The sequence below is a fragment of the Lasiodiplodia theobromae genome (genome assembly GCF_012971845.1).
Source record: "Lasiodiplodia theobromae strain AM2As chromosome Unknown scaffold_24, whole genome shotgun sequence".
In the NCBI taxonomy this organism is placed as follows: domain Eukaryota; kingdom Fungi; phylum Ascomycota; class Dothideomycetes; order Botryosphaeriales; family Botryosphaeriaceae; genus Lasiodiplodia; species Lasiodiplodia theobromae.
Window position 1 is genome coordinate 640,967 of NW_023336449.1, and position 25,791 is coordinate 666,757.

A 25,791-nucleotide genomic window follows, 5' to 3' on the forward strand; every position below is an offset into this window, starting at 1 on the left:
TTTGGCTCGTTCACCTCAAGTCCACATCCGTTATATCCGGAGGCTAGGTCCGTGATGGCTTGATATCGCTACTCCAAGCCGGGTTAGCCACCACAGACCTCGGCTTGATGGCTTACAGGTTCATCGTGGGAGCGAGCTGATCATTGTGGAACCTTTATTATCAAGCCTTCAGGAATGCACGTCTTGCGATACGTTGACCTCATAATACGGCCAGGCTAGCATGACTAGTAGCCCATCTCATCGCGTCCTGTGACGCGTTGTGGGTCGCTCATGTTGTAAACTTCACTTAGAATCGCGGAATGCTCTGGCACGAAGCGCTGGCGCAAATTCGTGGAACTTGAATCGCTTGCCAGGTCGCAGCGGCCAATTCTAGGGCCTCACCGCGACTCAAACAATCAGATCATATCGAAAATGAACGTGCCAATGACTGTCTTCCGCTACGAAGCTATTGGCATGCAGTTAGCTGGCGCAGTAGCGTTGAGATTCTTCCTGTTGGGTTAGCTGGCCATGGCCACGCGGTACAGGCCCTCGCTCTGGGTAGACCTAGGACCGCAAATCGCAGCGGCACCGCCCTCTTAGCGCGCCATTAATGGGCGTGGCGATCCGGTTAGGTGAAACCTTCCTCCCAAACAGAAAATGGCCAACGGAAGTCTTCACGGGAGCCCAGGATCCGTTGCTTCCAACACGGTCGCTTCGCTGATATGTAATCTGGTCACGTTCGACCCACACACACTACGCGATTCTAACACGCATATCTGTAACCATGCTAGTACAATAACAGGAAACGCTTCGCCGTCGGTCTACATGGTGTTAATGTGCTCATCTGTCGGACATGTTTCCTGCCTGAACGTTGGAAGCGGGGGAAACGGTCCGGAAGGCTTGAGCCGATGCGAATCCTCCCGCAATCCCCAGCCTACGATTCTTGCTACGTGCAACCCTGTGATCACTACTACCGGCACACATGCCGCGTGCAGGGGCGCCTTCACTGCGCAGATCTATAAAGCATACGCTTCCTGTTTGCTCCATTATGCGGCTGCCTGGCTGAGGTGGAGCCTCCTGTTCCCGTTGCACAGCAAACCCAAATCCAGCGTGCTCAGATGACCGTTGAGTCGGATCCACATACGATGTGAAACACCTGACTTTCAGCGCTCCCGCCTCTGCGGATGCATGCAATGCAACGTCGGACGAAAATTCCAAGCCAGCCTAGGAAAGAAAGGGGTAAAGACCACGAAATTTTCCAGCGTAAACCTTATGCCTGCCAATAAATATGCTTTGAAGCCAATAAAGCAGCCGCACTCTAATCAACAACGGCGATGTTGCGTGAAGACAGTAATAGCTTTGCTCATGTCCCCCTCTGCTGGGCTCCTATGCTACCTCCTAAGAGACCTCCTATGGCGCTTATCTGAGTCTTTCTATTGGCGAAGGGTTTCATCGGCATAGGAGATTACCCCATCAGTTTTGCCAAGGCCACTGATCAGGAAAGCGGTAAGTTCTAAGGAGGTCGCCTAGGAGGTGGCATGGGAGGAAGTCAGCGGAGGAGATACTACCCAGTCTTTCAACTGGAATCAGAACTAGCTATGAGTACTTTTTGAACTTGATCGCGATTGCGTGCAGCATCTTTCAACACCCATAAAAAGGTGGGAAAAGGATGTGATTGTGTGGCCTGTCGTACTGCAGGATTTTCTGCCACCCTGGGTACCTCAGACCCAGTACCTATTCGCTCCCATTCGTAATTTCAGATATGTCCGAGCTTTGCCTAGTAAAAACATGTACAGTCCCCTCTCACAGCCGATGGCTAGCGTGGATTTGTTTTTTGCTCATGCCATGGGTAGAAAAACTCCACATTCTCGTCCGGACGTTAGCTTCAACTACCCACATATGCTCTTCTTCTAAGGCAGAGCTGGGGCATAGTTACGCTATGTTCTAAAGCCCTGCTATTCTTCACGTTAGCCATCGGCTGCAGTATCCCTCTGTATGCTATGAGACGATTTACGGATCACCGGGCTGCGAATCATCCCGCGCTCAACCTACGTGGCAGAAGCCCTCCAATCTGCTTCTTTATCACATAAAAAACAGCCTGCCAGAGCTCAAGGTGCAAACGGCCAAACTGGGTATCAATTGCAAGTCAAACATGTCGCAGCAATAGCGACGTCAAGACCCCTATCTAGACAAAGCAAATACATGGAGTTCCCACGAGACATGGGATTCAATCCAGGCCTCATATTTTCTTCCTTCCTTCATTGATGCCCCAAACCATGCCGATTGAGGTACCGGCATTTGTCCAAACGCCATTATTCATGCTCTTTTTGATATCCCCACAATGCACCTTTGCATGGGGCGAGTCCTCTTTGCATCGCTCAAGCCACGCCATCCTATGCGGCCGAACAGGTGAAATACAACTTCCTCCATATCAAATTTGGTCTTCCCTGACCAAGAAGCTAGGATCCATCTCGATCTTCTTCCCGAATTTCTGCCACCAATCCTGGAATGCCTTCAGCGGCACAACCTCGACGCCTCCAGGTCCAACATTCCCGGAGAAGCTGGCTAAGAAATTGAAAGCGTTCCCGATGATCCGTTGCGCGAGCAGCTTGACCGCCTCGGGATTCGTTGCCGCGGTGGCGGCCGCGCCTGCCTTCACTAACTCCATGCCGCTGCCACCACTACCGCCGTTCTGGTGCGCCGCCTTCTCCGCCTGCCTGGCCTGCATGGCGGTGTTGACCTGGGCAACGGGCTCGATGCTGACGCCCAGCGTGACAGTGGGTATCTGGGCGGGCCCGCCGGCGGCGGCGATGGCCTGCGCCTCGCGGGCGATCTGCTCGAGCCCGTCGACCTTGAAGATGGCGCTCTGCTTCTCGTTTGCGACGGCGCCTAGGAAGCGGAAGTCGGGCGAGGGCGGGATCTGCACGTAGACCGAGGCGGCCGTGTCGGGCGGCAGTTGCGTGCCCGGGAGCAGGAAGACAACGATGTGGTTGAAAGATGGCGCCGCCGGTAGCTGGAAGGCGAACTGCGTCTGCGATATGGCTTGTGGTTCGGTGAGGACGGGACGCCCCGAGATGATGACGCCGAACATGGTCTCTGTTGCCGGCCAATGGCCTCGTCTTGTCTTCTCGCTGCGAGAGCGCTACTTCTACGCGTGGGACAGATGCGGCGTTGCCGATGTACGTTGGGGGTTCGGGCGTGGGCAGTGGGTTGATCACGGCAGCAAGGCTCAGTCTCGGGTGGTGTATGCTTCGCCGGGTAGTGTGCTCGTTGCCGCGGGGTATGGAGGGGTAAATCTCGACGTCAGACTGGTCCACGGCGCTGTGGCTTCACGACGCCGCGCGTCAAGTTTTTTTTCGATGTTTCAATTTTCTGGTCGCGATGCTGCTTAGCAACACGACGCGCGCGAGTCGCGTGTTTATTATTCTCCGGATTGGGTGAAGCTGCTCCCGGGTTCGAGAAAATTCGAGCACGGCCATGACGTTTTCTGTCTCAGTTATCGATAAACGAGGGCGGCTTCGGAGAGTCGGGACCGCTTGCGCTCTCATCGCAGGCTTCGGCGTGGACGGTGCGTGAGCCGGCTCCGTGCGGATGAGATCTCTATGCGAGACCTGGCAAGCGAGCGCTGACCGGAAGTGCTACCGGGTTTTCTTTGTTTCGTCGCGTACGGGGACTACTACTGGCCTCGCGCCCCGCTACCGCGGCTGGTGCGCTTCCTCCGACGTGCTGACGACCTCTCTTTTCCTGCGCCCTGATTCCCTCCCTCCTCGTGCCCCTGAGCTGCTCCAGGACCCTTCTTCCTCCTCCCTCGCTCAACCAATCCCTCCCTGAACTAAATCCATCCGAGCCCGCTAGCGCACGCGAATCATGGAGAAGACTAGCGAGAAGAGCAACATTGATCTGCTCAACGATTGCGATAAGTGAGTCCCACCAGCCTTTTTCCTAAATCGGCCTCTCCTGCACGCAACGCACGCTACCCAAAGCTCGGTCGCCCGTGACTTAAACTACCATGTACTGTTCATGTCGTACCATCTGCCGTTTTCTTGGTGGCGTGCCAGCCCGTAGAAGCATCTGATTTTCCTTAACGTCATGGCGCTCTTATCCTCCGCTATTTATAGCCGCGCGCATTGCTAACCTTCTTTCCCCTCGCGCCAAACAGCTTCCCCTACTACGAAACCGACCCGGGTCTCTACGATGCCGCGCTGGACCGCCTCTACACGCTGCAGGTCGCCGACGACGACACGATCCTGGGCTTCGTGCTGCCCGTCGTGGCCGAGGTGCTGCGCGGGCTGCCCGCGTGGACGCTGAGCGACGACGACCGCTCGCTGGTGCTGACGCAGGGCGAGGACGAGCGCGAGCGCACCGCCTTCGTCGCCGCGACGACGCTGGCCATGCGCCAGACGGGCCACTTCCAGGTCCTGGCCGGCTGGCGCGACGAGCTCTACCCCGTCTACGGCCGCGACGGCGCCCTGCTGTTCAAGATCGAGCGCGCCGCCAGCCCGCTCTTCGGCGTCGTGTCGTACGGCGTGCACATGACCGCCTACCAGAAGGTCGCCGACGAATACAAGTTCTGGATCCCGCGCCGCGCCCAGACCAAGCAGACGTACGGCGGCATGCTGGACAACACGGTCGCGGGCGGCCTGGCTGCCGGCGAGAGGCCGGCCGACGCCCTCGTGCGCGAGGCTGAGGAGGAGGCGAGCCTGCCCGCTGACCTGATTAGGGAGAAGGCGCGGGCCGTCGGCAATGTCTCATACTTCCTGGTGCGGGACGAGCGCGCGGGCGGAGAGACGGGCCTGCTGCAACCGGAGAGCCAGTACGTGTATGATCTGGAGCTGCCCGAGGATGTCGTGCCGAAGCCGAACGATAATGAGGTCGAGTCGTTCAAGTTGATGACGACAGAAGAGGTGCAGACGGCGCTTAGGAAGGGAGAATTCAAGCCTAATTGCGCGCTGGTTATGCTTGACTTCTTTGTCAGACATGGCATTCTGACGCCAGAGAACGAGCCGGATTACTTGGATATCGTGTCGAGGTTGCACCGCCGCTTCGAATTCCCTACGGTTAGGTTGCCAGGCGTGTCGTTATAGAAAAGAAAGAAGGAAAATAAGGAGTTGTTTGCAGTTGCAGAGAACAAAAAGCACGTTGCTGATTCTATTGGTAGCGCAGGACGCATGGCATGAATAGCGAAGCTGATCTTCTTTTTCTCTGCATACCTATGGGATAATGATTTCCTCTTTGTAATTGCACTTTTCCATAATGCTCTTCAGGCGCCAATTCTTAGCAGTGAGAAAATCAGCGTGCTAGCCCATCTCCAAACGCCATCAATGCATGCCCCGCGTGGCCAGTGGATCTGATATTGCGTCAAAATGGTGCAATTTGACGATTCGCAAATGTAGCCAGAGGCCACATGTCGGGAGTATTTTTTTAGGACAAAATCGTTCTGCACAGCCGCGCTTCGTCACTCATTTCTTGAGCAGCAGGTAGCAGTAATCGATCCGAAGAGGAGTAAGTTTCTTATACGGTCCGTCGATGTAGAGCAGCAGCCCGCCGAAGGAAATATAGACCTTACTATAAGCCAATCCGATTAGCACTCTATTTACAAACAGGTCCGTTGATCATTTGCAGTATCGCACTTACATGTGATCGCCATCGCCCTCCTCGAACCGGTAGACCTTGCCGTGGCAGACGTAGTCGTACATGTCAGCGAGGGTGGTCTCGGTGCTAGTGTCGAGCTCGCGCCAGCCCTTCTCGTCCTTGGTGCCGTCGAGATTGAGGGTGCTGGCCAGCAGTAGCTGCACCGTCTCGCCCTCCTCGATCGGGTACAGCTCCGAATTGACGTCCAGCGTCATGGTGGTCTGCGAGTCGGCCGACGTGCCCGCCAGCCGGGTCACGCGGTCGTACTTGGCCTGGTCCAGCGACGTGATGTGGAACGTGTCCTCGTAGAGCTGCGAGTCCGCCATTTTGTCTCTTTATCCTCCGAGGCGCGGGTCTTTTTTAGATGTTGGTTTTGCGATGGATGTTTGCGTGTCGGTCTCACTTCTGGAGGCGGGCGGGCGAGCCTTGGCGACCTGAATGACAAGGTCTTGGGAAGGGGAGATGGGGCGGGTGGGTGTGGGTTTTCGCTTTGTTTTGCGCGGGTGTGAAATCTGCTTGCGCCGGAGGTGGATGCGGGATGCTTCGAAAGCCAGGGCGGTGGCAGAAATTCTTCGCGCGCTCCGCAAATCCTCCGAAAATCATGGCCGCTTCTGACGCAACATTTTCTCTGGCCTGACAAGCTTCTGCCCCGCCGTGCTCAACATCATCCAAATGGCCTTCCGAAAGCGCAACGTGGGCATCAATCGCGTGCCTACGGGCTCAGAGCCGTCGTCTCCCGCCACAGCACCGAGCCACGCGCCTACGAGCATCCCAGGCATACGTCCGTCTCCGGTCGATGGCCGTCCTACGACGTCTACTGGCACACCTTCGTTGGACGGGATTCTGGCAGGGCATGCTGGTTTCGCGCTTGGCTCTTCCTTGCTAATTGAGGAAAGCGGAACAACCGACTTCGCCGGCGCGCTGCTCAAGTACTATGCTGCAGAGGGTGTGGTTCAAGGGCACAAGGTGCATGTGGTTGGGCTGGGGGAGCCATGGGGACGAGAGCTTCCGGGCTTGATCGGTGTCGCAGATGGCGAGACAGAGACGGCACCAAACGGAAGCAAGAAGGAGCGCATGAAAATAGCGTGGAGGTATGAGAGGCTTGGCGAATTGGATGCGGAAAAGCGAATCGGAGGTGCAAGAGGTGTGTGGGAACCTACTGCTTCTTTTCCTATGTTTGTATATACTTTTGAATGCGAATTTCACCACCAGAGATCTGCTCGATCCGGACCAGTGAGCTGATTTGTATGGTTGAGTACAGGGCCAGCTGAGCGAGCATCGCCAAGTGCTTCTGGTGCATCGCCAGCGTCTCAGGATGCGGCTGCGCCGCCTCCATTCTGCCACAAGTTCGACCTCGCCAAGCGACTAGAGTTTCCAGCTGGAACCTCGATCAACTATATTCCGCTTCCGTACCAACAGACCTCGCCTTTTACGTCCATCCTTCAGAATGTCTCCTCACAGCTCGCGTCGAGCCCAGCCACGACCATTCACCGTCTTCTAGTGCCGAGTCTACTCTCGCCGGCGCTGTACCCGCCCCACTCAAGCCAGCCGTCTTTTCTTCTCCAATTCCTTCACGCACTAAGAGCACTGCTACGGAAGTACCCGAATAGACTAACAGTCATACTCTCACTTCCATTGGAGCTTTACCCGCGAAGCTCCGGATTAGTGCGGTGGGTAGAACTTCTCAGCGATGGAGTTCTGGAGCTGCAACCTTTCCCGCACCTGATGGATACCTACGGCGAGCTGGCATCGTCGGGTGCAGCGACGGCGAGCGAGGAAAGACCGCAAGGAATGCTTAGGGTGCATAGGCTCCCAGTGTGGCATGAGCGCGGAGGAGGTGGTGGGGGCGTGGCTGGCGTTGGAGACGACTTGGCGTTTACCCTAAGCAGGCGGAAGTTCGTGATCAAGCCATTCAGCTTGCCGCCTGTAGAAGGCGACACGGAAGCGCAAGGGGCGCTTGGAGCCGAAGGTGGTGGCGGTGGGAAGCAGACAAAGGTTGATATTGATTTCTGAGAGACACGGAAATAACCGGTGCGGATCTTAGCGCTCATCATCCGAGTCTTCAGCGTTCTCGAGCATTTCTTCCATCTCGATTTGCTCCCAGCCGGCTTGGCCGGTACCAGAACCCAGACCCCTGGCGTAGCTGCGACCAAAGGAGGCTTGCCGCGGATTCAATGATACACCGGCGATGCTGGCTCGGAAGCTGTCCCCCAAGCAGGAAGACAATGCCATCCAGGCTGGGATAGCAAGTCAGTCGAGCTCGGCCCAAAGATTCACAGACATCTTACCAATGAACATGACCAGCGGCAGAAAGAAGATGAGTCCGAGAAGGATCCAAATGCCCATGATGTCGAGATTGAGTTGTCGCTGAGAGCGCCGATGATCAGCGCACGAGCTAGGGTGAAGCGTGACGAGCAGCTGGCCTGTGCACAACACGCTAAAAATTCCATGAACTTTTTCGCGTCGCCGGTGACTCCTCACTCCACCATCACACAATGTGACTGCCACTCCCACCGCCTCAACGAGGCACCACTATCAAGGTAAGCCCGGCCCGCTGCCCCTTTCACCTGCCCTTTGAAATGATTAAAACAAACTTCTTTATCAATCTGTCAATCCCCTGATGCCCGGGCTACGGCTTTGGGCTGTTGACGAGAACGAGTTGGACACATGATATTTCAACCGAAGCAATATTGTTCAAGCACATTTCCTTCTCCAGGGCTCCATCGCTAATTGCTTTGTAATCCAGGTTCCCACTGAGTCAGTGCCAACACGATGAGCGGCCTCGGTCTTGACCACGTGTTCCCGTTTCCGCGAGATGATGCCGTTACGACTTCCAGCGAGTCGCCGGAAGCTTCTGAGGGGATTCGGACGCCACAAGTAGTTGTCCACGACTCTGAAAAGCCGTCGCCCGAAAGGGGACAGCCCGCCGAAGGCTCGCCTGCTTCGCTCGCACACGTCTTCCCGTGGCAGCGTTCGCCAAGCTTGCCTTTTGACCAAGATGGCATGGAGGCTGGCATGCAGGTCTTCGAGCCTTTCGATATCGGCGACATGACTCCGACTCCAAGCGAGTGGTCTGACGGGCAATTCTCGAGTGCCCAGCAGTCTCCGGACAGACGGCGCAAAGAGGCAGCAGGGTTAATACCTAGCCGAGCCCCCACACCAGCTGTGCCGAGAAGTGTACCAGAGGCGGCGGTATCGCAACTCCAGGCTCTTACCCAGCCCGAGCCCGCCTCGGTGCCTCAAGCTGTGCCTGCTGTCCCAGATGAAGAGTTGATTCCGACACCTGCTGCTGAGGAGAAGGTTGCCCCACTTGCTAGCGCTGCAAATGAATCGCAGCCATACGTGGAAGAAGAGGCCTCGAAAGAAGAGCCTGCTTCACCGGTGTTGAACATTGTAGAAGATTCTCAGCCCCCAATTGATACATCTGCCCCAACCTCGTCCCTCGATGCCATCCCGCAAGAGCCCGTTCCAATTTCTCAGCCGGAACCCTCCCAGCCACAGGAAGAACCAGAGGCGGAACTGGCAGAATCTTCCCAACCCCCGCTGCCCTCTCCAGTTCCCATTTCTCGGATCGCCAATCGCTACATGCTATACGACACGGATGCCATATCGTACTTGAGACGGGAGCACAACATCTGCGGTGTCTTGATCGGCACCCTTCCAAGCCACCCTCAACAAAATGTTTTCCTCGGGACGCCTCTTGAGCTCATGCCTGAAGAAGCGCGCCGTCTTGTCGAAATTGGGGCCGCTTATATCGTTGATGACGTCGAAAGGCACAAGACAGGAATCTTGGGGCTGGGCGATGCTGAGCGTAAAGCTTTCCTCAGAGCGCTGGAAAAGCAAGGCATCGAGGCTTCCCGGGCAAGCCAGAAGAAGGCGGATGATATCAAGAAGGAAGCCATGAAGAAGAATGCCGATAAGATCGAGAAGGCAAGGAAGGCGAAGCAGGAGAGGCAGCAGCAGCAAGAACAAGCGGCGGCCCAAGGTGGTGTGGAAGCAGACTCATCCCTCTTTGCTTCCTCTGCACCTCCGCGTCCTGCTTCGCCCACGCCGTCGCAGGCACCGTCATCAGTTGCCCCGGATGACCGCTTCTACATCACGCCGTCCATCTCCCATCCGCCTCTTCCGACGGCCCCGGCGTCGCCGTCGGAACCCAAGGAGCTTCCAAAGGTCCCGAAGTCCTATCCACTCTTCGCGTATCTCCACTCGAGAGGCTTCTTCATGTCCCCAGGCTTGCGGTTTGGCTGCCAGTACTGCGTGTACCCGGGCGATCCGTTGCGTTTTCACAGTCACTATTTGGCAGTGGGAATGGGATGGGATGAGGAGTTCGACTTGATGCAGCTGGTCGGAGGTGGGAGGTTGGGTACCGGTGTGAAGAAAGGCTTCTTGGTTGGCGGCAAGGAGAGAAAGATTGGACGGGCAGATGACGAGCAGGAAGATTCTGCAGCTGGAGTCAGGGCATTCAGCATTGAGTGGAGCGGGATGTGAGTTGGTTCTTGGAACGAGTCCTGGTTTTCATGGTTTGGCGTACCGAAGACTTATAGCGGAGGCTTGAGATCATTCGAGGCTGCGATATTTCCTAGATGGCCGCTCTGACTTAGACGAATACCATTCACATCTCAGAATCTTTGAATATTTGTTGCTATTGGAAAACATGTGGTACTCGGCTATCTCGTCCAGTTTCGCCCATGTCTCTGATAATACAAGCCTTCCGAAATATCATCCTGCTTTTCCCCATTGCTATTACAGTACCAGCTCTATCTACTACGCACAGCAAGTACGGATGTACAAAGCAGGTTATAGGGCTAAATTTTCACATCATGACGTTACGCTACGTCGAAATAGAAATTTGGGCAGCGGCTCATCTCACGTCTGAGTCCAGATTAAAGAGCGCATGAAGTCGGATCGTCAAACGTCATGAAACAACTCCGTTTGGCAGGTCTGCGTTTAACCACATCTCGTTGTGTTCGTAACTCGTTAGTGATCGAATACACTACAGAAAACCGAGTCGAAGCGCTTCATCATCTTTCGGAGTTGATGACAGCTACCGTTAAATTATGTGACGCATTGACATCAAGTCCGTCTCAGCGAAAAGCCAATGATGTCCTCAATCCACAAGTCGCTAACTAAAGGTCGCCAAATGCCAACGGGAGAATGCAACCCAGCAGTGTCATCTTGTTCGTTGTTCTCTCCTCTCGTGCAAAAAATAATCGTGCTTAATGGCGAATGGCTAGTGGAGGGACGCTGAGCATATAAAGGAAAGAGAAGCAAGATAAGACGGTCACCGGCAACGCAGTATGAACTTGGGACTGATCACATGGCTACACTATGGTGTCAACTGACACTGCAATGTTCAAGAACGTAGCTACAGCTGAGCGCCTCCGGCTCGTGATGACTGACCCGACGAACGGTTCGAAATGTTCTACCTATAAAAGTCGTATCCGCCGCCAACTCTTACTGACTCCGCGAGAGGAATGTCGATTTTGATTGATGAATTCGCAGCTTATTCTCAACTGAGGCCTGGATCACTCTTCGTGGTTCGCGAGAGCTAAGTTATCAGCGGAGGGCACGGTGGATATTCGCGAAAATATTCATGCGGTAATATGGTGGAAAGTGATGGTGGAATGCGCCAATACAACCATACTGGAGGTCATCATCATTGTGTCTCCTTTCTCGGAGGTTGCCTTACCCCTATTTAAACGATGTTTTGGCTTTCTTCTGTAGCATTCGCAGAATATATTATATTTTTTTTTGAGTTTTCAATGGTTGAGGAGATATGTTCCAGCATAGAAATAACTCAAACTTGAAGTTAGTAGTTCCTTGGAAATAATCCGGGCGATCATGCCTACATCGACCGACCACCGAGACTCAAGCGAAGAATTGCCTCAAGGGGAACAAGGAGCTTGAAGCGTCTATTTCGGGCCGGGTGCCCACCTCACGCCACCCGAAACCGCCGAGCATGTCAGGCCGGACATATCTGGCGGTTCTCACTCCACCACATGAGTGTTATCAGGATGCCGAGGTTCGGAGTTTTCCTGCACGCTCGTGCGAGTTATCGCGTCCCAGCGGGCAATGGGTAAGCCGAGCGGGCATTTGCATGTGGCGGAGGATATGCGGTTTCCCCTTGTAGAATGGATCCAGGATTTTTAGACTGCTTCAATAATGAGTCAAATTGTTTGAGAAAAGAAAATTTTTAGAAGACTAGATGTCACTTCGTATTCCATTTCCTAAAACCGATTCTTTAAAGTAATTGCATAGGATAATATATCAAGCGGGAAGCTCGGGGTGCTGAGGTGACGGGCGCCATGCTGACAGTCATGAGAGTTAAGTGCTGAACATTCAAGCTTGGGACAAATGATGGCCACCATTGATAACGAGTACTCTTGCTTTGTTATTCTCGAGAACTAGGTCGGCGACGCTGGAAGAGAGAGAGAGAGAGAGGAGCGAAACGAAGTCAACAATCCGAATTCTGGCATTCGTTGGTGTATCCCATGGATGGTTTTACATCAGAGCCATATCTTAGAATAGGATACATGATACCTGTGCCATTTATAGATACGATTTAAAGAGTGCAGATCAATGCGCCTTTGTCTGGATCAAGTGATGCTCGAGCGTGCCACTATAGACTACCAGCGCGTGACGAAAATATTATCACTTGCTGCAGTGAGTTTGGAAAACCTAGATTTTCTTTCCTGTCTTCAAAAAGCGCCACTCCTCTGCAGCCTCACCTATCACTGCCTTGTTCGTTCCTGATGAATTTGGATCCACCGTGGGATAAACTTAAGACTCGCTTCTCGCCTTGTGCGTTCGCCATGCCGACACCTTCATTTGCTGCGCTGCTCGAGATGTGATCCGATCGCCCAAACGTGCATCATGAGGTAAACAATGAGTAACAACTTCACTTCATGTTGCGGCTCAGCATCGATATCTGAAGAAGAACTCGAGAAGTGCGAAGTGCGTAAAAATCAATCATCCTTCGAGTGGCGCCTAATGCTGTGCCTGAAAACTTGAAGGACAAACACTGTCAATTTCTCTTCTATCTCGAATAGACTTCCGTCTCTGCTGTTCTGCGGAGTGAAGGCCAATCATTCGAGAGAAGACTCCAGCGAGGCTCATGATTATAGAGTTCTACTATGCGGAGCGAAAACAAAGCAAGCCCGTAGAGCTACACATGACCTGCAGGCGGTAGCACAACAGCAGAGCATCTTCACTCATGGCGACGATACCTCATATATTCAATATCCATATACCTTCTCCACCCCCTCCCCCTTTCCATGATTACCCCGCCCTCCCACCACATCCATTACTACAGATTCACTCCTCCTCCGGCACCCCTACTACTACCACCACCACGACTCCCATTCCGCCCCGTCCCCCACTCACTCCCCCTCCTCTCCCACCACTCCCTCGTCCCCACCCCCGCCGGCCCCGTCCCAGCCCACGACCGCGACCCCAGCGACCCAGCAACCAACGTCCCGTCCCCATCACCACCACTGCGACTGCTGCCCCCTCTCATCCCCCCATCACCACCGACAATATCCCCCGTGCTCCCCCTCCGCGGACCTCCACTACCACTTCCCCCGGCCGCAGCAGCAGCAGTAGCAGCAGCGGTGCTCAGCCTGGCAGCGGCAGCGTGCTGCTCCCTCTCCCAGGCCAGCCGCTCGTACGCCATTTCCCGCGCGGCGCGCTGGGCGTCCGTCTCGCGCGTGGCCGTGGCGCTGGCCGCGACCATGACGCTGGCGCGCTTGATGTGGCGGCGGGCGGCCGAGGTGGCAAGGGAGAGGGCGGAGAGGGTGTTGGTGGTGGGGTGGTTGGCCGAAGGAGGAGAAGGAGGGGAAAGCGACGATGATGCTGCTGCTGGTGGCGAGTCGGTGGATGTGTGTCGAGGAGGTGGAGGGAGGGATGTGCGTGATATCAAGGGCGGCGGCGGCGCTAGTAGAGGTGGGGAAGTTGTGGTGGTGGTGGCGGCGGCGGCGGCGGCTAGGCCTTGGCGCGAGGTCGGCGATGGAGGGGTGAGGGGAGAGATGGGCGTGATGGTGTCTTCGTCGTCCTTTTCGTCGTTCTGGGTCGAGGTGACAGGGTTGGCAGGGGATGGTGGTGCGGTGGCGGAGCGAATGAGCTGAGGTCGAAGAAGCGTCGCCGAGACGGCTGGGTGGTCTTCAGTGGGCGCTGTGGTGTTGTTGGTGACGCATGTGCTCCCACTCCAGCGATTGCTGTGTCTGCGCTGGTGGTGCGACGGGAGGGTGTCGTCGTCGTCGTCGTCGTCGTCCAGGTCATCGTCTTTGTTACATCCGAAGCAGAAGCTGCTCCAGAAGCGGCGACTGGGGTTGCCCTCGATGTGGCGCCACGGCCGTTCGCGCAATGAGAAAACAATAGAATTGACGGCGCCGATGAAGCAAAGGCAGAAATTGTTTAGCGTGTTGATGATGAATGGCGGGCTTTTTGCGAGTTTTGAATTGTACGTTATGCACAAGGCGACAAATGGCATCAACCACATGCAGATGTAGACGAGGGGGTACACGAACACCTGCCGTAGTTGGCGCCGGATATGTGCACGCTTGTGGCGCATCTGAGCTTCCATCGGGTCGGAAACGCGGCGCGAAGGCTTTCGCTCAGTACGGCTGGTGGAAGAAAAGGTACGAGAGCGTATACGGGAGCGGCCTGAAGACATGCTCTTGGTACCGTCGGACACGCGCCGACTGGAACTGAAAAGCGCCATCACACTATTGCGACTGGGCGTTCGACGTTCCGAGTAGAGAGAGTTGGGGAAGCTAGATCCATTGTGTTGATTATCGTAAGCCTCCTTCGAGGGGCCTCTCCAGGAGCGCAGGCTTTCGGAAAAGCTCTTGCGTTTGCCAGAAGGGTTGGCAGGCTCTGATTCTGGACCGAGAGCAACAGGGCTAGCCGGGACCTCGATGCGGACTCGGGAATTGCGTCGGCCTTCTGGGGCAACAGTTGTCGGTAGAGGAAGCACATTTGGATTATCGTTCGTGCTGATGGGATCCACCGACGAGATTTGACGTATATGTGCAGGTCGGGGTCTTGTCAGAACATCGGCAGAAGCAGATGTGACATCGGGGGCCTGGTCACCGCGATCAACAGATGGCCGATGAAGGCCGATATCTAGGCTGCTGCCTCGTCTTCTTTCCGTCATGGGCGGGCTTCCGTCAAGTGTCTCAGACAAAAAGCTCGTAGAGGTTGTCGAGTGGTGTCGGAACGCCTCAGAGAAGTTACTGAACTCGCGGTGAACATGCGTGTATATTGCGATGGCCAGGCCAAGGATAGTGAACCAGATGCACAGTCGTGGAATCCATGCGAGCACAAGACGATACCAGATGGGACGAATGGGAAGGGTGCAAAAGGCGCCCTGAGACAGGTATCCAGCGCCACGGGGATCTGCAAAGGGAAGAGACGCAAAGATCTGAGGGACAAGCAGGATGAAAGCGTAGATCCAGTGGCGGTATTTGTACAGTCGATCGTCCCCACCGGCGATGGATACTGGCGGTTTGAATATCTGCGTCGCGCCATGTATGGATATGAATAATACAGAGAAATCTGCGCGAGTTAGTGGGCGGACATAGATAGACAGGGCAGCCAAGGCCTGACCGGATATCTCAGTGGCCATCTGTATTAGATAGCCGGCAATTTGGCAAATGCGGGTGTGGGTATAGATGGTCCCGCGCTTGAAGGAGACTATGGCAAACACCAGATACCATAAGGCACGCGTCCAGTCTCCGAGAATAAGCAGCATAATCAACCTGCGCATTCGCGAATTAGCCACCGAGGTCGCTGAAATAAGATCGAGGAGTCCCGAACTTGTGCCTAAACCGCTTTCTCATTCGTACAAACCAGAAGAAGGTAACTGACACCATGACCAAGCTAATGCAGGCTGCGACGACTGAAGTAACCTGCACAATAAACTTTTTCTGATCGTCAAAAAGGAAAATGTAGTCGGCGGCCGCTTGTGAGTCGTCATACGACCGGCGGGAGTGGACTGCCGAAGTCGACGTAATCCATGGCGTGAAGCTACCTTCTGGTCTTTGGATCGGAGGGGTTGCGAGACGAGGAAGTGCTGTTGTCGAGGTTGCTATTAGGGGCATTCTAGGAATGGGAACACGCCCCAATGGGGCAGCCGCGGGCAGCTAGGGGCAAGAATCGTTGCCGATGTCAAGAGTGAAGGGGATTCGGTTTGGTGTTACGCATGGACAGTGCCAGCGGTAATGACAGGCCGTCACGTTTGACGTGTGAGGCAGCAACGCTGGAGCCGATTCCTTCTTTTAAGCTGCTTGATTGTGCTTCCGAGACATGTCGACCAATGCAGCCTGACGATTTTCGGAGAAGCAGCCGACTTCGAGAGGGTGGAGAACATGAGCAGTTGGGGAAGCGGAGCGAGGTCCCTTGATGGTCGAAAACGGCAAAGGGACAAAGACGCTAACCGGCTCCTAACATCATCGTCCACTCCGCCACAAGAAGGAGATGCTAGCTCATACGCTACACACAAATCGCTGGCTCTTAGCAACGCTTGGCTTGCGGGTCGTCTCGAGCGGGCCAGTCCACTGATCGCGGGTACAGTCCAGACGGACCCAAGGCCCAATCGAGAACCAGCCCATTTACCTGGTATTTTTTGCCATGAAGCTGCTGCCGTCATCGCCCGTGTCGCAAAGCTGTGGCGTGTTACGTCTTACACATGGGACGATCCAGGGAAATATGCCGAGAGCACTTGTCTTTGTCCTGTGCATTCCAGGGCGGAAGCTATAATGGCTGGTCCCACCCACTGATCCACAACCTCATCCGTATGCAAACTACGCCATAGTCCTTACCCTGGGCTCAGCCACTTGGCACATGCCGCTCGTGCGGCTGCATTCGCACAGCACGCGCGCGGCCATGGTGGCTGGTCCCTCGTATGTAAGCCCGACGGCCGCGACCGCTCAGTCAAAGCTGGGAGCCAAGGCGATCAAGCTGAATCTCAGATCGCCGCCTCCTGCCTCCTGCTCGCGCTTCAGGAAGCTCCGCACGCCGAGGTTCAGCGCCTTCTCCGACAGCACATCCTCGTCAGCGCCCAGCACGCCTCTCTCCAGCGGACCCTTGCGCCTTCCGTCCATCTCCCACAGCCGGTTATCCTCGGACTTGATGAAGCAGACATAGTGCAAGTCGACCGCAGCATCCGCCTCTGGGGCAGCCGTGTCGCCGCCCGAAGCCGCCGATTGGTGCGCGCTCTCGAGCGCTTGCGATTCGTAGAGAAGGTCCGCACGGGCGGCCGGCTTGAGTGGAATGGCGCTGGCAAGGAGCTTCGCGAGGTCGCTGTCAGGCTCTGCGAAGCATCAGTATCCCCTGGCTTGGTGTTCGGTCTGGGGGCTGGGCCCGTACCGATGTGCGAGCGGGCTTTGCCGTTAGACACGCCGTGAAGCAGCCCAATCAGGCCGCACGCGTTGCCGATGGTCTGCTTGTACCAAACAACGGGCTCGCCCTCCCCGGAACCTTCGTACTCGGACTTTGCGGAATCCTCGTCCCGGCGGAATTTCTCGTACGTCTCGCTGACCGGGAAGATGAGGAGCAGCGCGTGCGCCGGGCGAGGAACGAAAGCGAGGAGCTCTGGCTCGTCGATGCTGAAGACATCGTGGAAGGCGAGTTTCGTGGACAGGCCGAGCTTGTGCACGAGTGCATTCATCACCTCCGGGTTGTTCTCTGCTGACGAGTTAGCTGCCTGCACACGGCCACCACAGTGGCGAATTATGCGCACCGAGAGGGACAAAGCTCTTCCTGCCCTTGGGCACATCGGGGTTATCGAGTCGCGCTTGTTCGGTGGCCATGTTGGAAGCTGTGGGTTGGGAGTAGAAAAAGTCACAGTAGGGTTGCGGGGTGGTTGTGGAGCTTCGCGGGCAGCTTCGAGGATCCATGTCCAAGCGCCCTATGACGTGCCGACGTCGGCCGACGTGGGGAAACATTACAAAGCAGGGTCACTGAGCATTGCAACACGTTGAAGCTCTTGTCTGGATGCATTTGTTCACATTTGTACTGCGCATTCATGTCCGGGTGGGCGCTTCAATTGCCCCTCAGTTGAGCCGACCTTGCATGCGGAATCAACGGCTCGGCAGTCACTAGGAACGTTGATTGCTTCGGACTCGAAGGGTTCCTTCAGTAGTTTGGATTTCAACTTTTCGGGTATCAAGAGCTGCCTAAAGCAGCTCTACCTTCCAACGCCGCATAATGCAGTCCCGAGCCGCACGGGTGTAATGCATGTAATGCAAGCCATATTCCAGGCTCCAGAAACCAAGCCACAAATATCCGAGAGGAGGCCTTGTTTCAGCTTCTCCCGCGTGCCTTGTGGCCAGCGCCGTAATGTTTTGGTTTCGCCGATGCCAGTGCGCTGCGCTCCACGAGGCGCGCTCTTAGTTCCCAGGCCTGCTGCTGTTGTTGCTGACGATCTTGATCTTGTCGGCGGTAAGCGATTGGGAGTTGTCCATCTTGAAGGTGATGTCCTTGATGATGAAGGTCCACACGTCGTCACAGAAGCGGTAGGTGTCGAGGTGACCCTGAGCACGCGCGTGCATTTAGTACGCCAGGCGGCAGCCGTCGTCAGAGGGCGGCGCATACCTTGAAGCTCATGCGAGCCTTCACCTTCTCCGAGATCACGTCGGCAAGCGCCTTATCGAAGTTCTGCATGATTTTGATGGCAAGCTGCGGCTCCATGCGACGGGTACTGATAAGCTCGTCCAGCGTGTCCATCAACGTGAGACCGATGCTGCTGTTGTTTAGCCACGGCGCAGGCTCCGCCATGGTCTGGCTGCAGTGCAGAGCAAAGCATACCTGGTCTTGCGGTAGATTTCATAGTAGTTGAGGTCGCTCATCTTGGCGAACGCACGACAGCACCGCGGCTTGTGTGGGCTGGACAACTAAGGGTGCGGTGGGCCACGAGGCGCGTGGTTGAAGAGGAATCGTCGGGGCAAGGGCGGCGGTGTTGGATCCATGTCAGCGACGGGAGGCGGCACACGTGATGGGCGATGGCCCGGGCTGCGGCCTTTCTCCGAGCCGCGCGACGAGCTCCAGCGAGCGCCAGGTCCAAGCAAGCAGCAACGCCCGACCGCCCTCGACGAGCTCAGAGGGTCTCTTTTCTGTTTTCCATCTCACTCTAATCAGTCCGGGGAGCTTCGCGAGGATGCCGCTCATCTATGGCGCTGGCGGTGCCACCGCCGCCTTGACCGTCGTCGGCCTGTGTACGTTTACTCTCTGCCCGCTCCCGCCTGCGATCGGGCGCTGACGTGCTTGCAGATATGCTGTTTAACGGCGAGGGCGAGGCCTTCAACGTACGCGCCTGTGCTCCTGATGATCGACCCCCGACTTAGCTGATGACGTCGCTGCCAGGTTGGACAATTCCTCGAGAGCGTTTCGCCGTACATGTGGGCAGACATGGGCATCGGCCTCTGCATCGGTCTGTCCGTGGTGGGCGCTGCATGGTACGCCAACAAGAGAAGCCGAGGGAAAACACAAGCAGCTCGCTGACGAGGTGTGCAGGGGTATTCTCATCACCGGTAGCTCCATTCTCGGTGGAGGTGTCAAGGCGCCCAGGATACGGACCAAGAACTTGATCTCCATCATCTTTTGCGAGGTCGTCGCTATCTACGGCGTTATCATGTCCATCGTCTTCTCCGCCAAGATCCAATCCGTCAGCGGCGATGCCCTTTACTCGGCCTCCAACTACTACACCGGATTCGCGCTCTTCTGGGGAGGTATCACGGTTGGCATGTGCAACCTGATCTGCGGTGTCTCGGTCGGCATCAACGGTAGCAGTGCTGCTCTGGCCGACGCGGCAGACCCCAGCCTGTAAGTGCCACGGATACGTGGTCTCCCACGAAGCTAACGTATGTGCGCATAGTTTCGTTAAGATTCTCGTCATCGAGATCTTCAGCTCCGTCCTCGGCCTTTTCGGTCTCATCATTGGTCTGCTGGTCTCTGGAAAGGCTGCCGACTTCAGCATGGACTGAGATGGGCAATATGAATGACCACACGGGACATTACCGCCGTCCGCTCGATGGGGCGGATCTGCAATGTACTATGAGGCGTTGGGATAGACGTCAAAACAGCAAGGAAGCACGGCAAGCGGTTGTGGTGTACGATCTCCTTCGTCGTGTGCATATTCAAGCTTGTATATTTGGGATTTGCTGCGTCCCAGGACAGGGTTCAGGAAGAAAGCTATGGCGGGCGGGATGGTAGTCGAGGAATCATTATGCATTTAGCGAATTTCTGTAGCACAATACCCGCCATGGATGCGGAATCACTTCATACCCTGCTCGTTATGTGAGATTTGATAGGCGACTGGATATGCGCGCGCCGTCCACTGGCGACGGCGGGAAATCGGATAAGACGTCAGCGGGGACTTGTCGCCAGCCCCGCTAAGCGATGACACAACGTACGTCCGTCCAATGTCACAACTCAAAGCAGCTATTCTGATCGTCTCCGAGACGGCCGCAAAGGATCCGTCGAGCGACAAATGCGGCGATGTGCTCAAAGATGTGTTCGACAAGGATAACGCCAGCCAATGGCATGTTCAGACCGTCGACATTGTACCGGACAGCATCCTTGACGTCCAGCGCTTTATCCAACGCTGGGCCGACTCCGAAGACGCCGTGAATTTGATAGTCACGAGCGGTGGCACAGGCTTCACCCTTAAGGATACCACGCCAGAGGTAACGTTCAACCAAATCATCTTTCCCTCTTCATTGTGGCTAACCCTTCCCACAGGCTGTGAGCCCGTTAATTCACAAACATGCGCCGGGGATCGTGTAAGAACTCTACATCAATCATGGCTCAATTTACGACCTAACATAACCAGTCACGGTATGCTGGCGGCATCCTTGCAGGTGACACCTTGTAAGTCGTGTATCCCTCCCCTCGTCTCTTCATCCCACTTACAATTTTTTAGTTGCTATGATGGCACGGCCTGTGGCCGGCGTGAGGAACAAGACTTTGATAATGACGCTTCCTGGCTCTCCCAAAGGAGCGAAAGAGAACCTTGAAGCAGTAATCAAGCTACTTCCTCACGCCTGCACCCAAGCCGCAGGCGCCGATTCCCGTACCCTCCACGCTGGCGGCGTGAAGAAGCTGGAGAAGGAGGCAGGGCTGCACTCAAACTCTAAGCCCTCAGGTGATTTCCCATTAGGTCCGCCGTGTATACCAGCCACTGACGACTCTCCAGGAGATAAAGCTGGCCACCACCATCACCACCACCATGGACATGGCCATGGCCACGGCCACGGACATGGAGGCCATTCGGCGCCCAGGGCACACACCAACCCAAACGACAATCCCCAGTCTAACGACCCCAGCCTTGGCCCCACTAGACGCTACCGCCAGTCGCCGTACGAGATGCTGTCGGTAGAACAGGCTCTCGAGCAGATCGCACAGCACACGCCCAAACCTACTGTCGTCACGATACCGCTTGGCGAGAAAGCGGTTGGTCACGTACTTGCCGAAGACATCAAAGCCCCCGAGTCTGTACCTGCTTTCCGAGCCAGCATTGTCGATGGTTACGCTGTAGGTTCACATCAAGCGCCGTGCCTCATGATCTGTAGATGCTGACTTGTCGTAGGTGAGGATTCCCGAGTCCGGCACATTCAAGGAGGGCGTGTACCCGGTTGCTCTCGTCTCGCATGCCCAAGCCGGCGAGATTCCGCCTCTCGAGGAAGGCAAGATTGCGCGTATCACAACCGGTGCGCCCCTCCCTCCGCACGCCTCGGCCGTGATCATGGTCGAAGACACGGTCCTCGAGAGTATGACCGACGACGGCAAGGAGGAGAAGGAGATCAAGATTCTGACCTCAGCCATCGAGGCCGGCGAGAACGTTCGCGAGGTTGGTAGCGATGTGCGAGCGGGCGACGTGATTATGAAAGCGGGCGAGGGAATCACGGCAGTCGGTGGCGAGCTCGGCCTGCTGGCTTCTGTCGGGGTCCGCGAGGTCAAGGTCTATAAGAAACCTGTCGTCGGCGTGCTCAGCACGGGCGACGAGATCGTTGAGTTCGACCGGCCTGGCGAGCTCAAGCTAGGCGAGGTCAGGGACACCAACAGGCCGACGCTCTTGAACGCGGTGCGCTCCTCCGGCTTCGAGGCTGTAGACCTCAAGATCGCGTCGGATCAGTAAGTCCTCCATCCTCCCTTATCGAATTCCCGCCCAAGGCTCCTGACACTCCGACCACAGACCCGGCAGCCTTGAAGAGACCCTCCGCCTCGCCCTGCGCCGCGTCGACGTCATCATCACCTCGGGCGGCGTGTCCATGGGCGAGCTCGACCTGCTCAAGCCGACCATCGAGCGCCAGCTCGGCGGCACCATCCACTTCGGCCGCGTCAGCATGAAGCCGGGCAAGCCGACCACCTTCGCCACCGTGCCCTTCAAGCCCACGGCCGGCGGCGACCACGGCGCCGGCAGCAGCAAGTGCGTCATCTTCTCGCTCCCCGGCAACCCGGCCTCGGCCGTGACGACGTTCCAGCTGTTCGTGCTGCCGTCGCTGCACCGTGCCAGCGGCATCAGCCCTGCCGGCTTGCCCAAGGTGCGCGTCAAGATCGACGGCGCAGACTTGAGGTGCGACGGCAAGAGGGCAGAGTACCACCGTGCCCTGGTCGCCGTCAAGGCGGATGGTGGGCTGTATGCGAGTAGCACCGGCGGCCAGAGGAGCTCGCGTATCGGCAGCTTCAAGGGGGCGAATGCACTGCTGTGCTTGCCGGTCAAGGATGGGTTCGTGAAGAAGGGTGAGATGGTGGATGCGTTGATGATGGGGCCGGTCATCAGCGAGTTGTGAGTTTGGGAAGGAAGGGAAAGAGGCGGAAATGGGTTCATCGAAAATGCATTCGCGAAGGCTTGTCGAACAACACATGTTGTGTCAGCTCTGCAATTTCTTCGTTTTCCAACATTGATCATTTGTATTCGTTCCGAAATCAGGGGCACAATTAACATCCCTCCCCCTCAACCCCATGCACTCCTCCCTCCTCGATGAACTTACACTCTGCAGTCCCTAGATCTGTGCTATTCTGCGCCGTCGTCAGGTTCACGTTCTTAAAGTCGATGTTATAGCATGGCTCCTTCGTCGAGCAACTGATCCCCGCCGTCGTAGTGTCTCCGTCATCCAGATTCAACCAACCGGTCCAATTCACATACGCTATATTCGATATCTCCATCAAGCTGCTCCCCTTGAACGCCTCGGTCCCGTTGTTCCCGCTATCCTGATTGATCTCGGGGCCGGCCTCTGCGCCCTCGACCCTGAAGTTTGAGAACAGCACGTTGCGGACGGAGCCCCAGCCGGCGCCGCGGGGCACCCAGGCGCTCTCGTAGGCGCGCGACGACTGGTTGACGAGCACGCCGACCCAGGTCTTGATGAGGGCGGAGCCGTGCAGCCACTGATTACGCACGAGCGTGACATCATCAATGACGACGTTCTCGACGGACGCGTCCTCGAGGTACTGGCCCAGCGAGCCGACGGCGACGCCGTTGCCGCCGACGCAGCGCGCGTGGCGCACCACGATGTTGCGGCTGCGCGGCTTGACGGCCACGCAGTCGTCGCCGCCCTGGTACACGAAGTTGGTCAGCGCCACGTTGGTCGCGTCCATGGTGTCGAAGCCGTCCGTGTTCTGGATCCAGTTGACGCCGTAGGGCGCCGTCGGCGCCGTCGCGTTGACCGTGATGTTGTCGAAGGCCAGGTGCGTGCCGTTCATGATGTTGATGGCCCACAGCTGCGGGTCCCGCACGTAGAAGTTGGACACCGTCACGTCCGACACGTTCCAGAAGACGAACGGCATTGGCCGCCCCGGCTGCGTGTCGCCCACGGGCGAGTCCGCCTCGGCGACGTACCAGGTGTTGCCGTTGCCGAAGATGCCCCCCGTGCCGTAGCCGTCGATCCAGATGTGGTCGCCCGTGAGGATGAAGCCCGCGGCGTGATTCTGGAAGAATATGGGGTAAGAGTTGGCGCGCCAGTAGTCCAGGTCGGGAGAGAAGGTCCATTGACCGTGCCAATGGATGCGGACGTCGTTGACGACGGGGTTCAGCCGCGTCGCGATGTAGTAGTCCTCGCCTTCCGGGAAGACGATGTCGCCGCCGTTCCCACAAGAGGTGAAGGCAGAAAGAATTGTGGGCACATCGTCGGTCTGGTTGCCGCTGGCGTGGACGGTGCATTGAGGTCGGCCATCGTCAAGAGTTGTTTGGATCACTCGGGCAGAAGTGACAACGCAGTATAGGGAGAGGGGCAGAGCGGGGCACGAGAAGAGACGCATTTTGGAGGAGAAAGAACTAAGGGGGAGGAAATTTGTTTCGACGGCGAGAGAAACAAAAATCCGGGGAAAGAGAGTGCGGCTGCACGTACTGCATTTAATCCATGCTGCGCCGGGTCAATCGAATGTCTGCGAGCTGCCCTGAAGCTTGATTGGAGGCAAAATGGCACCACGCAACTAGCGGGGACGCTGCAGTCGATCATTAGGAGCTTGCTCGTTTGCCATGTACTTGTGAGAATTTGGCGAGTTGCGGATGCAAAGGCTCGGGAGAGCTTCAGCCGAAGGGAGCTGCGTGCGGGGAGACATGCAGGGGAAACAATCCGGGGAACTCGCATGACGTCAGGAAACGGTTCTTGTCACCGTGTACGACTCATCCTGCTGGCATCCGCTGTTTGGTACCTTTAAATGCTCAGACCTCTGATTTAGCTGTTAACCAGTCAGATAATCTTGGAACGAATCAATTACACTCGTTGAAAAACATGGCGGCAAAGTTTCCAGAAGAGCCCCCGTTTATTAAACATGATGCAGCGCTGCGCAAAACAGACATTTGATGGATATGATGCAAGCAGTCGGGTTGCAAAAGAGAAGCGTGAGCGTAAAGATTGGTCTGTTGTGTCTTAATTCTTGACTCGGTGACGTTACAGCGCTGTTCTTGTACAGCGGTTGTGCCACCTTAGATTCCCAAAGGTATCGCGGCTTTGTTTGCCATCTATAACAAAAGTTTTACATCTTCGTGTCCTTTACTGGCCTTCTGTACATTGCGCCACCGGCACCAGCCTGTACAGCTTGTCAGAACTTCTAAGCATATTGTTGCGCCCCTCACGACTTCCGGTGCAGGACCGTTGCGGATGCCTTGATCCGTCAGTACCGACTCTTCGCGGGGCAAGGGATGAGTTGCTTACCTGGTGGTTAGGGAAGATGAGCGTGTCGGCAATGACGACGTTCTCGCGACGACCGGCAGTGAAGACGATGACCTCGGCGATGTCATCGGGAGTCAGAGGATCGCAGCCCTTGTAAACGGCGTCGGCCTTTGACTTGTCGCCGTAGAAGCGGACAACAGAGAACTCCTGCAAAAATTGGTCAGCATTCTTCTGCAGCAATACGCGAGCATGTCGACGTACCGTCTCAACTTGACCGGGGTCAATCTCAATAACCCTGATACGGGTGGAGATAAGCTCTCTCCTCAGAGCATCGGTGAAAGTGCGGACGGCGGCCTTGGTGGCGCAGTAGATGCTACCGCCGGGGTAGCCCTCGCGGCCAGCAATGCTGCCAACGTTGATGATGTCTCCCTTGCCGCCGTCGGGGCGCGACTTGTAAATTTTGAGGATCTCCTGGGTCATGCCAATCAGGCCAGTCACGTTGGTCTGGAACATGATGTTGATGTCCTCTTCGGCGATTTCGGGAGCTTGGGCGACGCCCTTGACGAGGCCGCTATCAACAGGCGTCAGCACGGGCGTACGGATGGGATCAGAGCTGTGACTCACGCATTGTTGACCAGCACATCAATGTTCTTCCATTCCTCGGGCAGGTTGGGGACGAAGCTCTTCACCTGGGCAGGGTTGCTGACGTCGAGCTGCACGGGAAGCACCTGGACGCCGTCGCCGACTTCCTTCTTGATTTCCTCGGCAATCTGCTTGAGGGTGTCGATGCGGCGAGCGGTCAGGATCAGGCGCAGGTTCTTGGGGCTCGTACGGGCGAACTCGAAAGCGGTGCTGCGACCAATGCCGGAACTGGCACCAGTGACAACAACGGTCTTGCCTTCGAGGCGCTTCGCGACAGCGGACGACATTGTGCGGGCTGCGATTGGCGGGTGGGGGAAAGCTACTCCGGCGCGAGGACGTGCAGCAGTGCGGATGAAAGCAGTGCTTGTGCGGGTGAAGTGGCGCAGGAAGGTCATAAAAGATGAGAAAAAAAGTTGGGAGAAGGAAG

The 25,791-nt window shown here is 56.3% G+C and overlaps 13 protein-coding genes across 13 annotated transcripts; 5 read left to right on the forward strand and 8 right to left on the reverse strand.

Moving 5' to 3' along the window:
• Positions 1-2,410: 2,410 nt before the first annotated feature.
• LTHEOB_7952 (uncharacterized protein) lies at positions 2,411-3,070 on the reverse strand (the record flags this gene model as incomplete). Its single annotated transcript, XM_035517375.1, has 1 exon — positions 2,411-3,070. One exon carries the CDS (start codon positions 3,068-3,070, stop codon positions 2,411-2,413), a length of 660 nt encoding a protein of 219 aa, XP_035370971.1.
• Positions 3,071-3,846: 776 nt separating this feature from the next.
• LTHEOB_7953 (Thiamine pyrophosphokinase-related protein) lies at positions 3,847-5,063 on the forward strand (the record flags this gene model as incomplete). Its single annotated transcript, XM_035517376.1, has 2 exons — positions 3,847-3,899; positions 4,139-5,063. 2 exons carry the CDS (start codon positions 3,847-3,849, stop codon positions 5,061-5,063), a joined length of 978 nt encoding a protein of 325 aa, XP_035370972.1.
• A 375-nt stretch (positions 5,064-5,438) lies between these two features.
• On the reverse strand, positions 5,439-5,936 carry LTHEOB_7954 (DNA-directed RNA polymerase; the record flags this gene model as incomplete). The annotated part of the gene is made up of 2 exons (XM_035517377.1): positions 5,439-5,544; positions 5,614-5,936. 2 exons carry the CDS (start codon positions 5,934-5,936, stop codon positions 5,439-5,441), a joined length of 429 nt encoding a protein of 142 aa, XP_035370973.1.
• A 346-nt stretch (positions 5,937-6,282) lies between these two features.
• Positions 6,283-7,623, forward strand: LTHEOB_7955 (Elongator complex protein 4; the record flags this gene model as incomplete). Its single annotated transcript, XM_035517378.1, has 2 exons — positions 6,283-6,754; positions 6,872-7,623. 2 exons carry the CDS (start codon positions 6,283-6,285, stop codon positions 7,621-7,623), a joined length of 1,224 nt encoding a protein of 407 aa, XP_035370974.1.
• Positions 7,624-7,650: 27 nt separating this feature from the next.
• Positions 7,651-7,956, reverse strand: LTHEOB_7956 (Glutamine amidotransferase; the record flags this gene model as incomplete). Its single annotated transcript, XM_035517379.1, has 2 exons — positions 7,651-7,847; positions 7,899-7,956. The coding sequence occupies 2 exons, from the start codon at positions 7,954-7,956 to the stop codon at positions 7,651-7,653; spliced, it is 255 nt and encodes an 84-aa protein (XP_035370975.1).
• A 426-nt stretch (positions 7,957-8,382) lies between these two features.
• On the forward strand, positions 8,383-10,098 carry LTHEOB_7957 (tRNA intron endonuclease catalytic domain-like protein; the record flags this gene model as incomplete). The annotated part of the gene is made up of 1 exon (XM_035517380.1): positions 8,383-10,098. One exon carries the CDS (start codon positions 8,383-8,385, stop codon positions 10,096-10,098), a length of 1,716 nt encoding a protein of 571 aa, XP_035370976.1.
• A 2,818-nt stretch (positions 10,099-12,916) lies between these two features.
• LTHEOB_7958 (Glucose receptor Git3) lies at positions 12,917-14,191 on the reverse strand (the record flags this gene model as incomplete). The annotated part of the gene is made up of 1 exon (XM_035517381.1): positions 12,917-14,191. One exon carries the CDS (start codon positions 14,189-14,191, stop codon positions 12,917-12,919), a length of 1,275 nt encoding a protein of 424 aa, XP_035370977.1.
• A 2,347-nt stretch (positions 14,192-16,538) lies between these two features.
• On the reverse strand, positions 16,539-17,420 carry LTHEOB_7959 (Ubiquitin carboxyl-terminal hydrolase isozyme l3; the record flags this gene model as incomplete). Its single annotated transcript, XM_035517382.1, has 3 exons — positions 16,539-16,921; positions 16,978-17,295; positions 17,351-17,420. The coding sequence occupies 3 exons, from the start codon at positions 17,418-17,420 to the stop codon at positions 16,539-16,541; spliced, it is 771 nt and encodes a 256-aa protein (XP_035370978.1).
• A 579-nt stretch (positions 17,421-17,999) lies between these two features.
• On the reverse strand, positions 18,000-18,458 carry LTHEOB_7960 (Transcription initiation factor iia gamma chain; the record flags this gene model as incomplete). The annotated part of the gene is made up of 3 exons (XM_035517384.1): positions 18,000-18,143; positions 18,205-18,352; positions 18,418-18,458. The coding sequence occupies 3 exons, from the start codon at positions 18,456-18,458 to the stop codon at positions 18,000-18,002; spliced, it is 333 nt and encodes a 110-aa protein (XP_035370979.1).
• Positions 18,459-18,766: 308 nt separating this feature from the next.
• On the forward strand, positions 18,767-19,592 carry LTHEOB_7961 (V-ATPAse proteolipid subunit protein; the record flags this gene model as incomplete). The annotated part of the gene is made up of 5 exons (XM_035517385.1): positions 18,767-18,824; positions 18,880-18,914; positions 18,973-19,064; positions 19,123-19,431; positions 19,484-19,592. 5 exons carry the CDS (start codon positions 18,767-18,769, stop codon positions 19,590-19,592), a joined length of 603 nt encoding a protein of 200 aa, XP_035370980.1.
• Positions 19,593-20,030: 438 nt separating this feature from the next.
• LTHEOB_7962 (Molybdopterin binding protein) lies at positions 20,031-22,400 on the forward strand (the record flags this gene model as incomplete). The annotated part of the gene is made up of 7 exons (XM_035517386.1): positions 20,031-20,294; positions 20,350-20,390; positions 20,441-20,478; positions 20,531-20,752; positions 20,804-21,141; positions 21,197-21,741; positions 21,803-22,400. The coding sequence occupies 7 exons, from the start codon at positions 20,031-20,033 to the stop codon at positions 22,398-22,400; spliced, it is 2,046 nt and encodes a 681-aa protein (XP_035370981.1).
• Positions 22,401-22,548: 148 nt separating this feature from the next.
• Positions 22,549-23,865, reverse strand: LTHEOB_7963 (uncharacterized protein; the record flags this gene model as incomplete). Its single annotated transcript, XM_035517387.1, has 1 exon — positions 22,549-23,865. The coding sequence occupies one exon, from the start codon at positions 23,863-23,865 to the stop codon at positions 22,549-22,551; it is 1,317 nt and encodes a 438-aa protein (XP_035370982.1).
• An 816-nt stretch (positions 23,866-24,681) lies between these two features.
• LTHEOB_7964 (Short-chain dehydrogenase/reductase SDR) lies at positions 24,682-25,651 on the reverse strand (the record flags this gene model as incomplete). Its single annotated transcript, XM_035517388.1, has 4 exons — positions 24,682-24,714; positions 24,765-24,929; positions 24,984-25,293; positions 25,347-25,651. 4 exons carry the CDS (start codon positions 25,649-25,651, stop codon positions 24,682-24,684), a joined length of 813 nt encoding a protein of 270 aa, XP_035370983.1.
• Between the last annotated feature and the right edge of the window lie 140 nt (positions 25,652-25,791).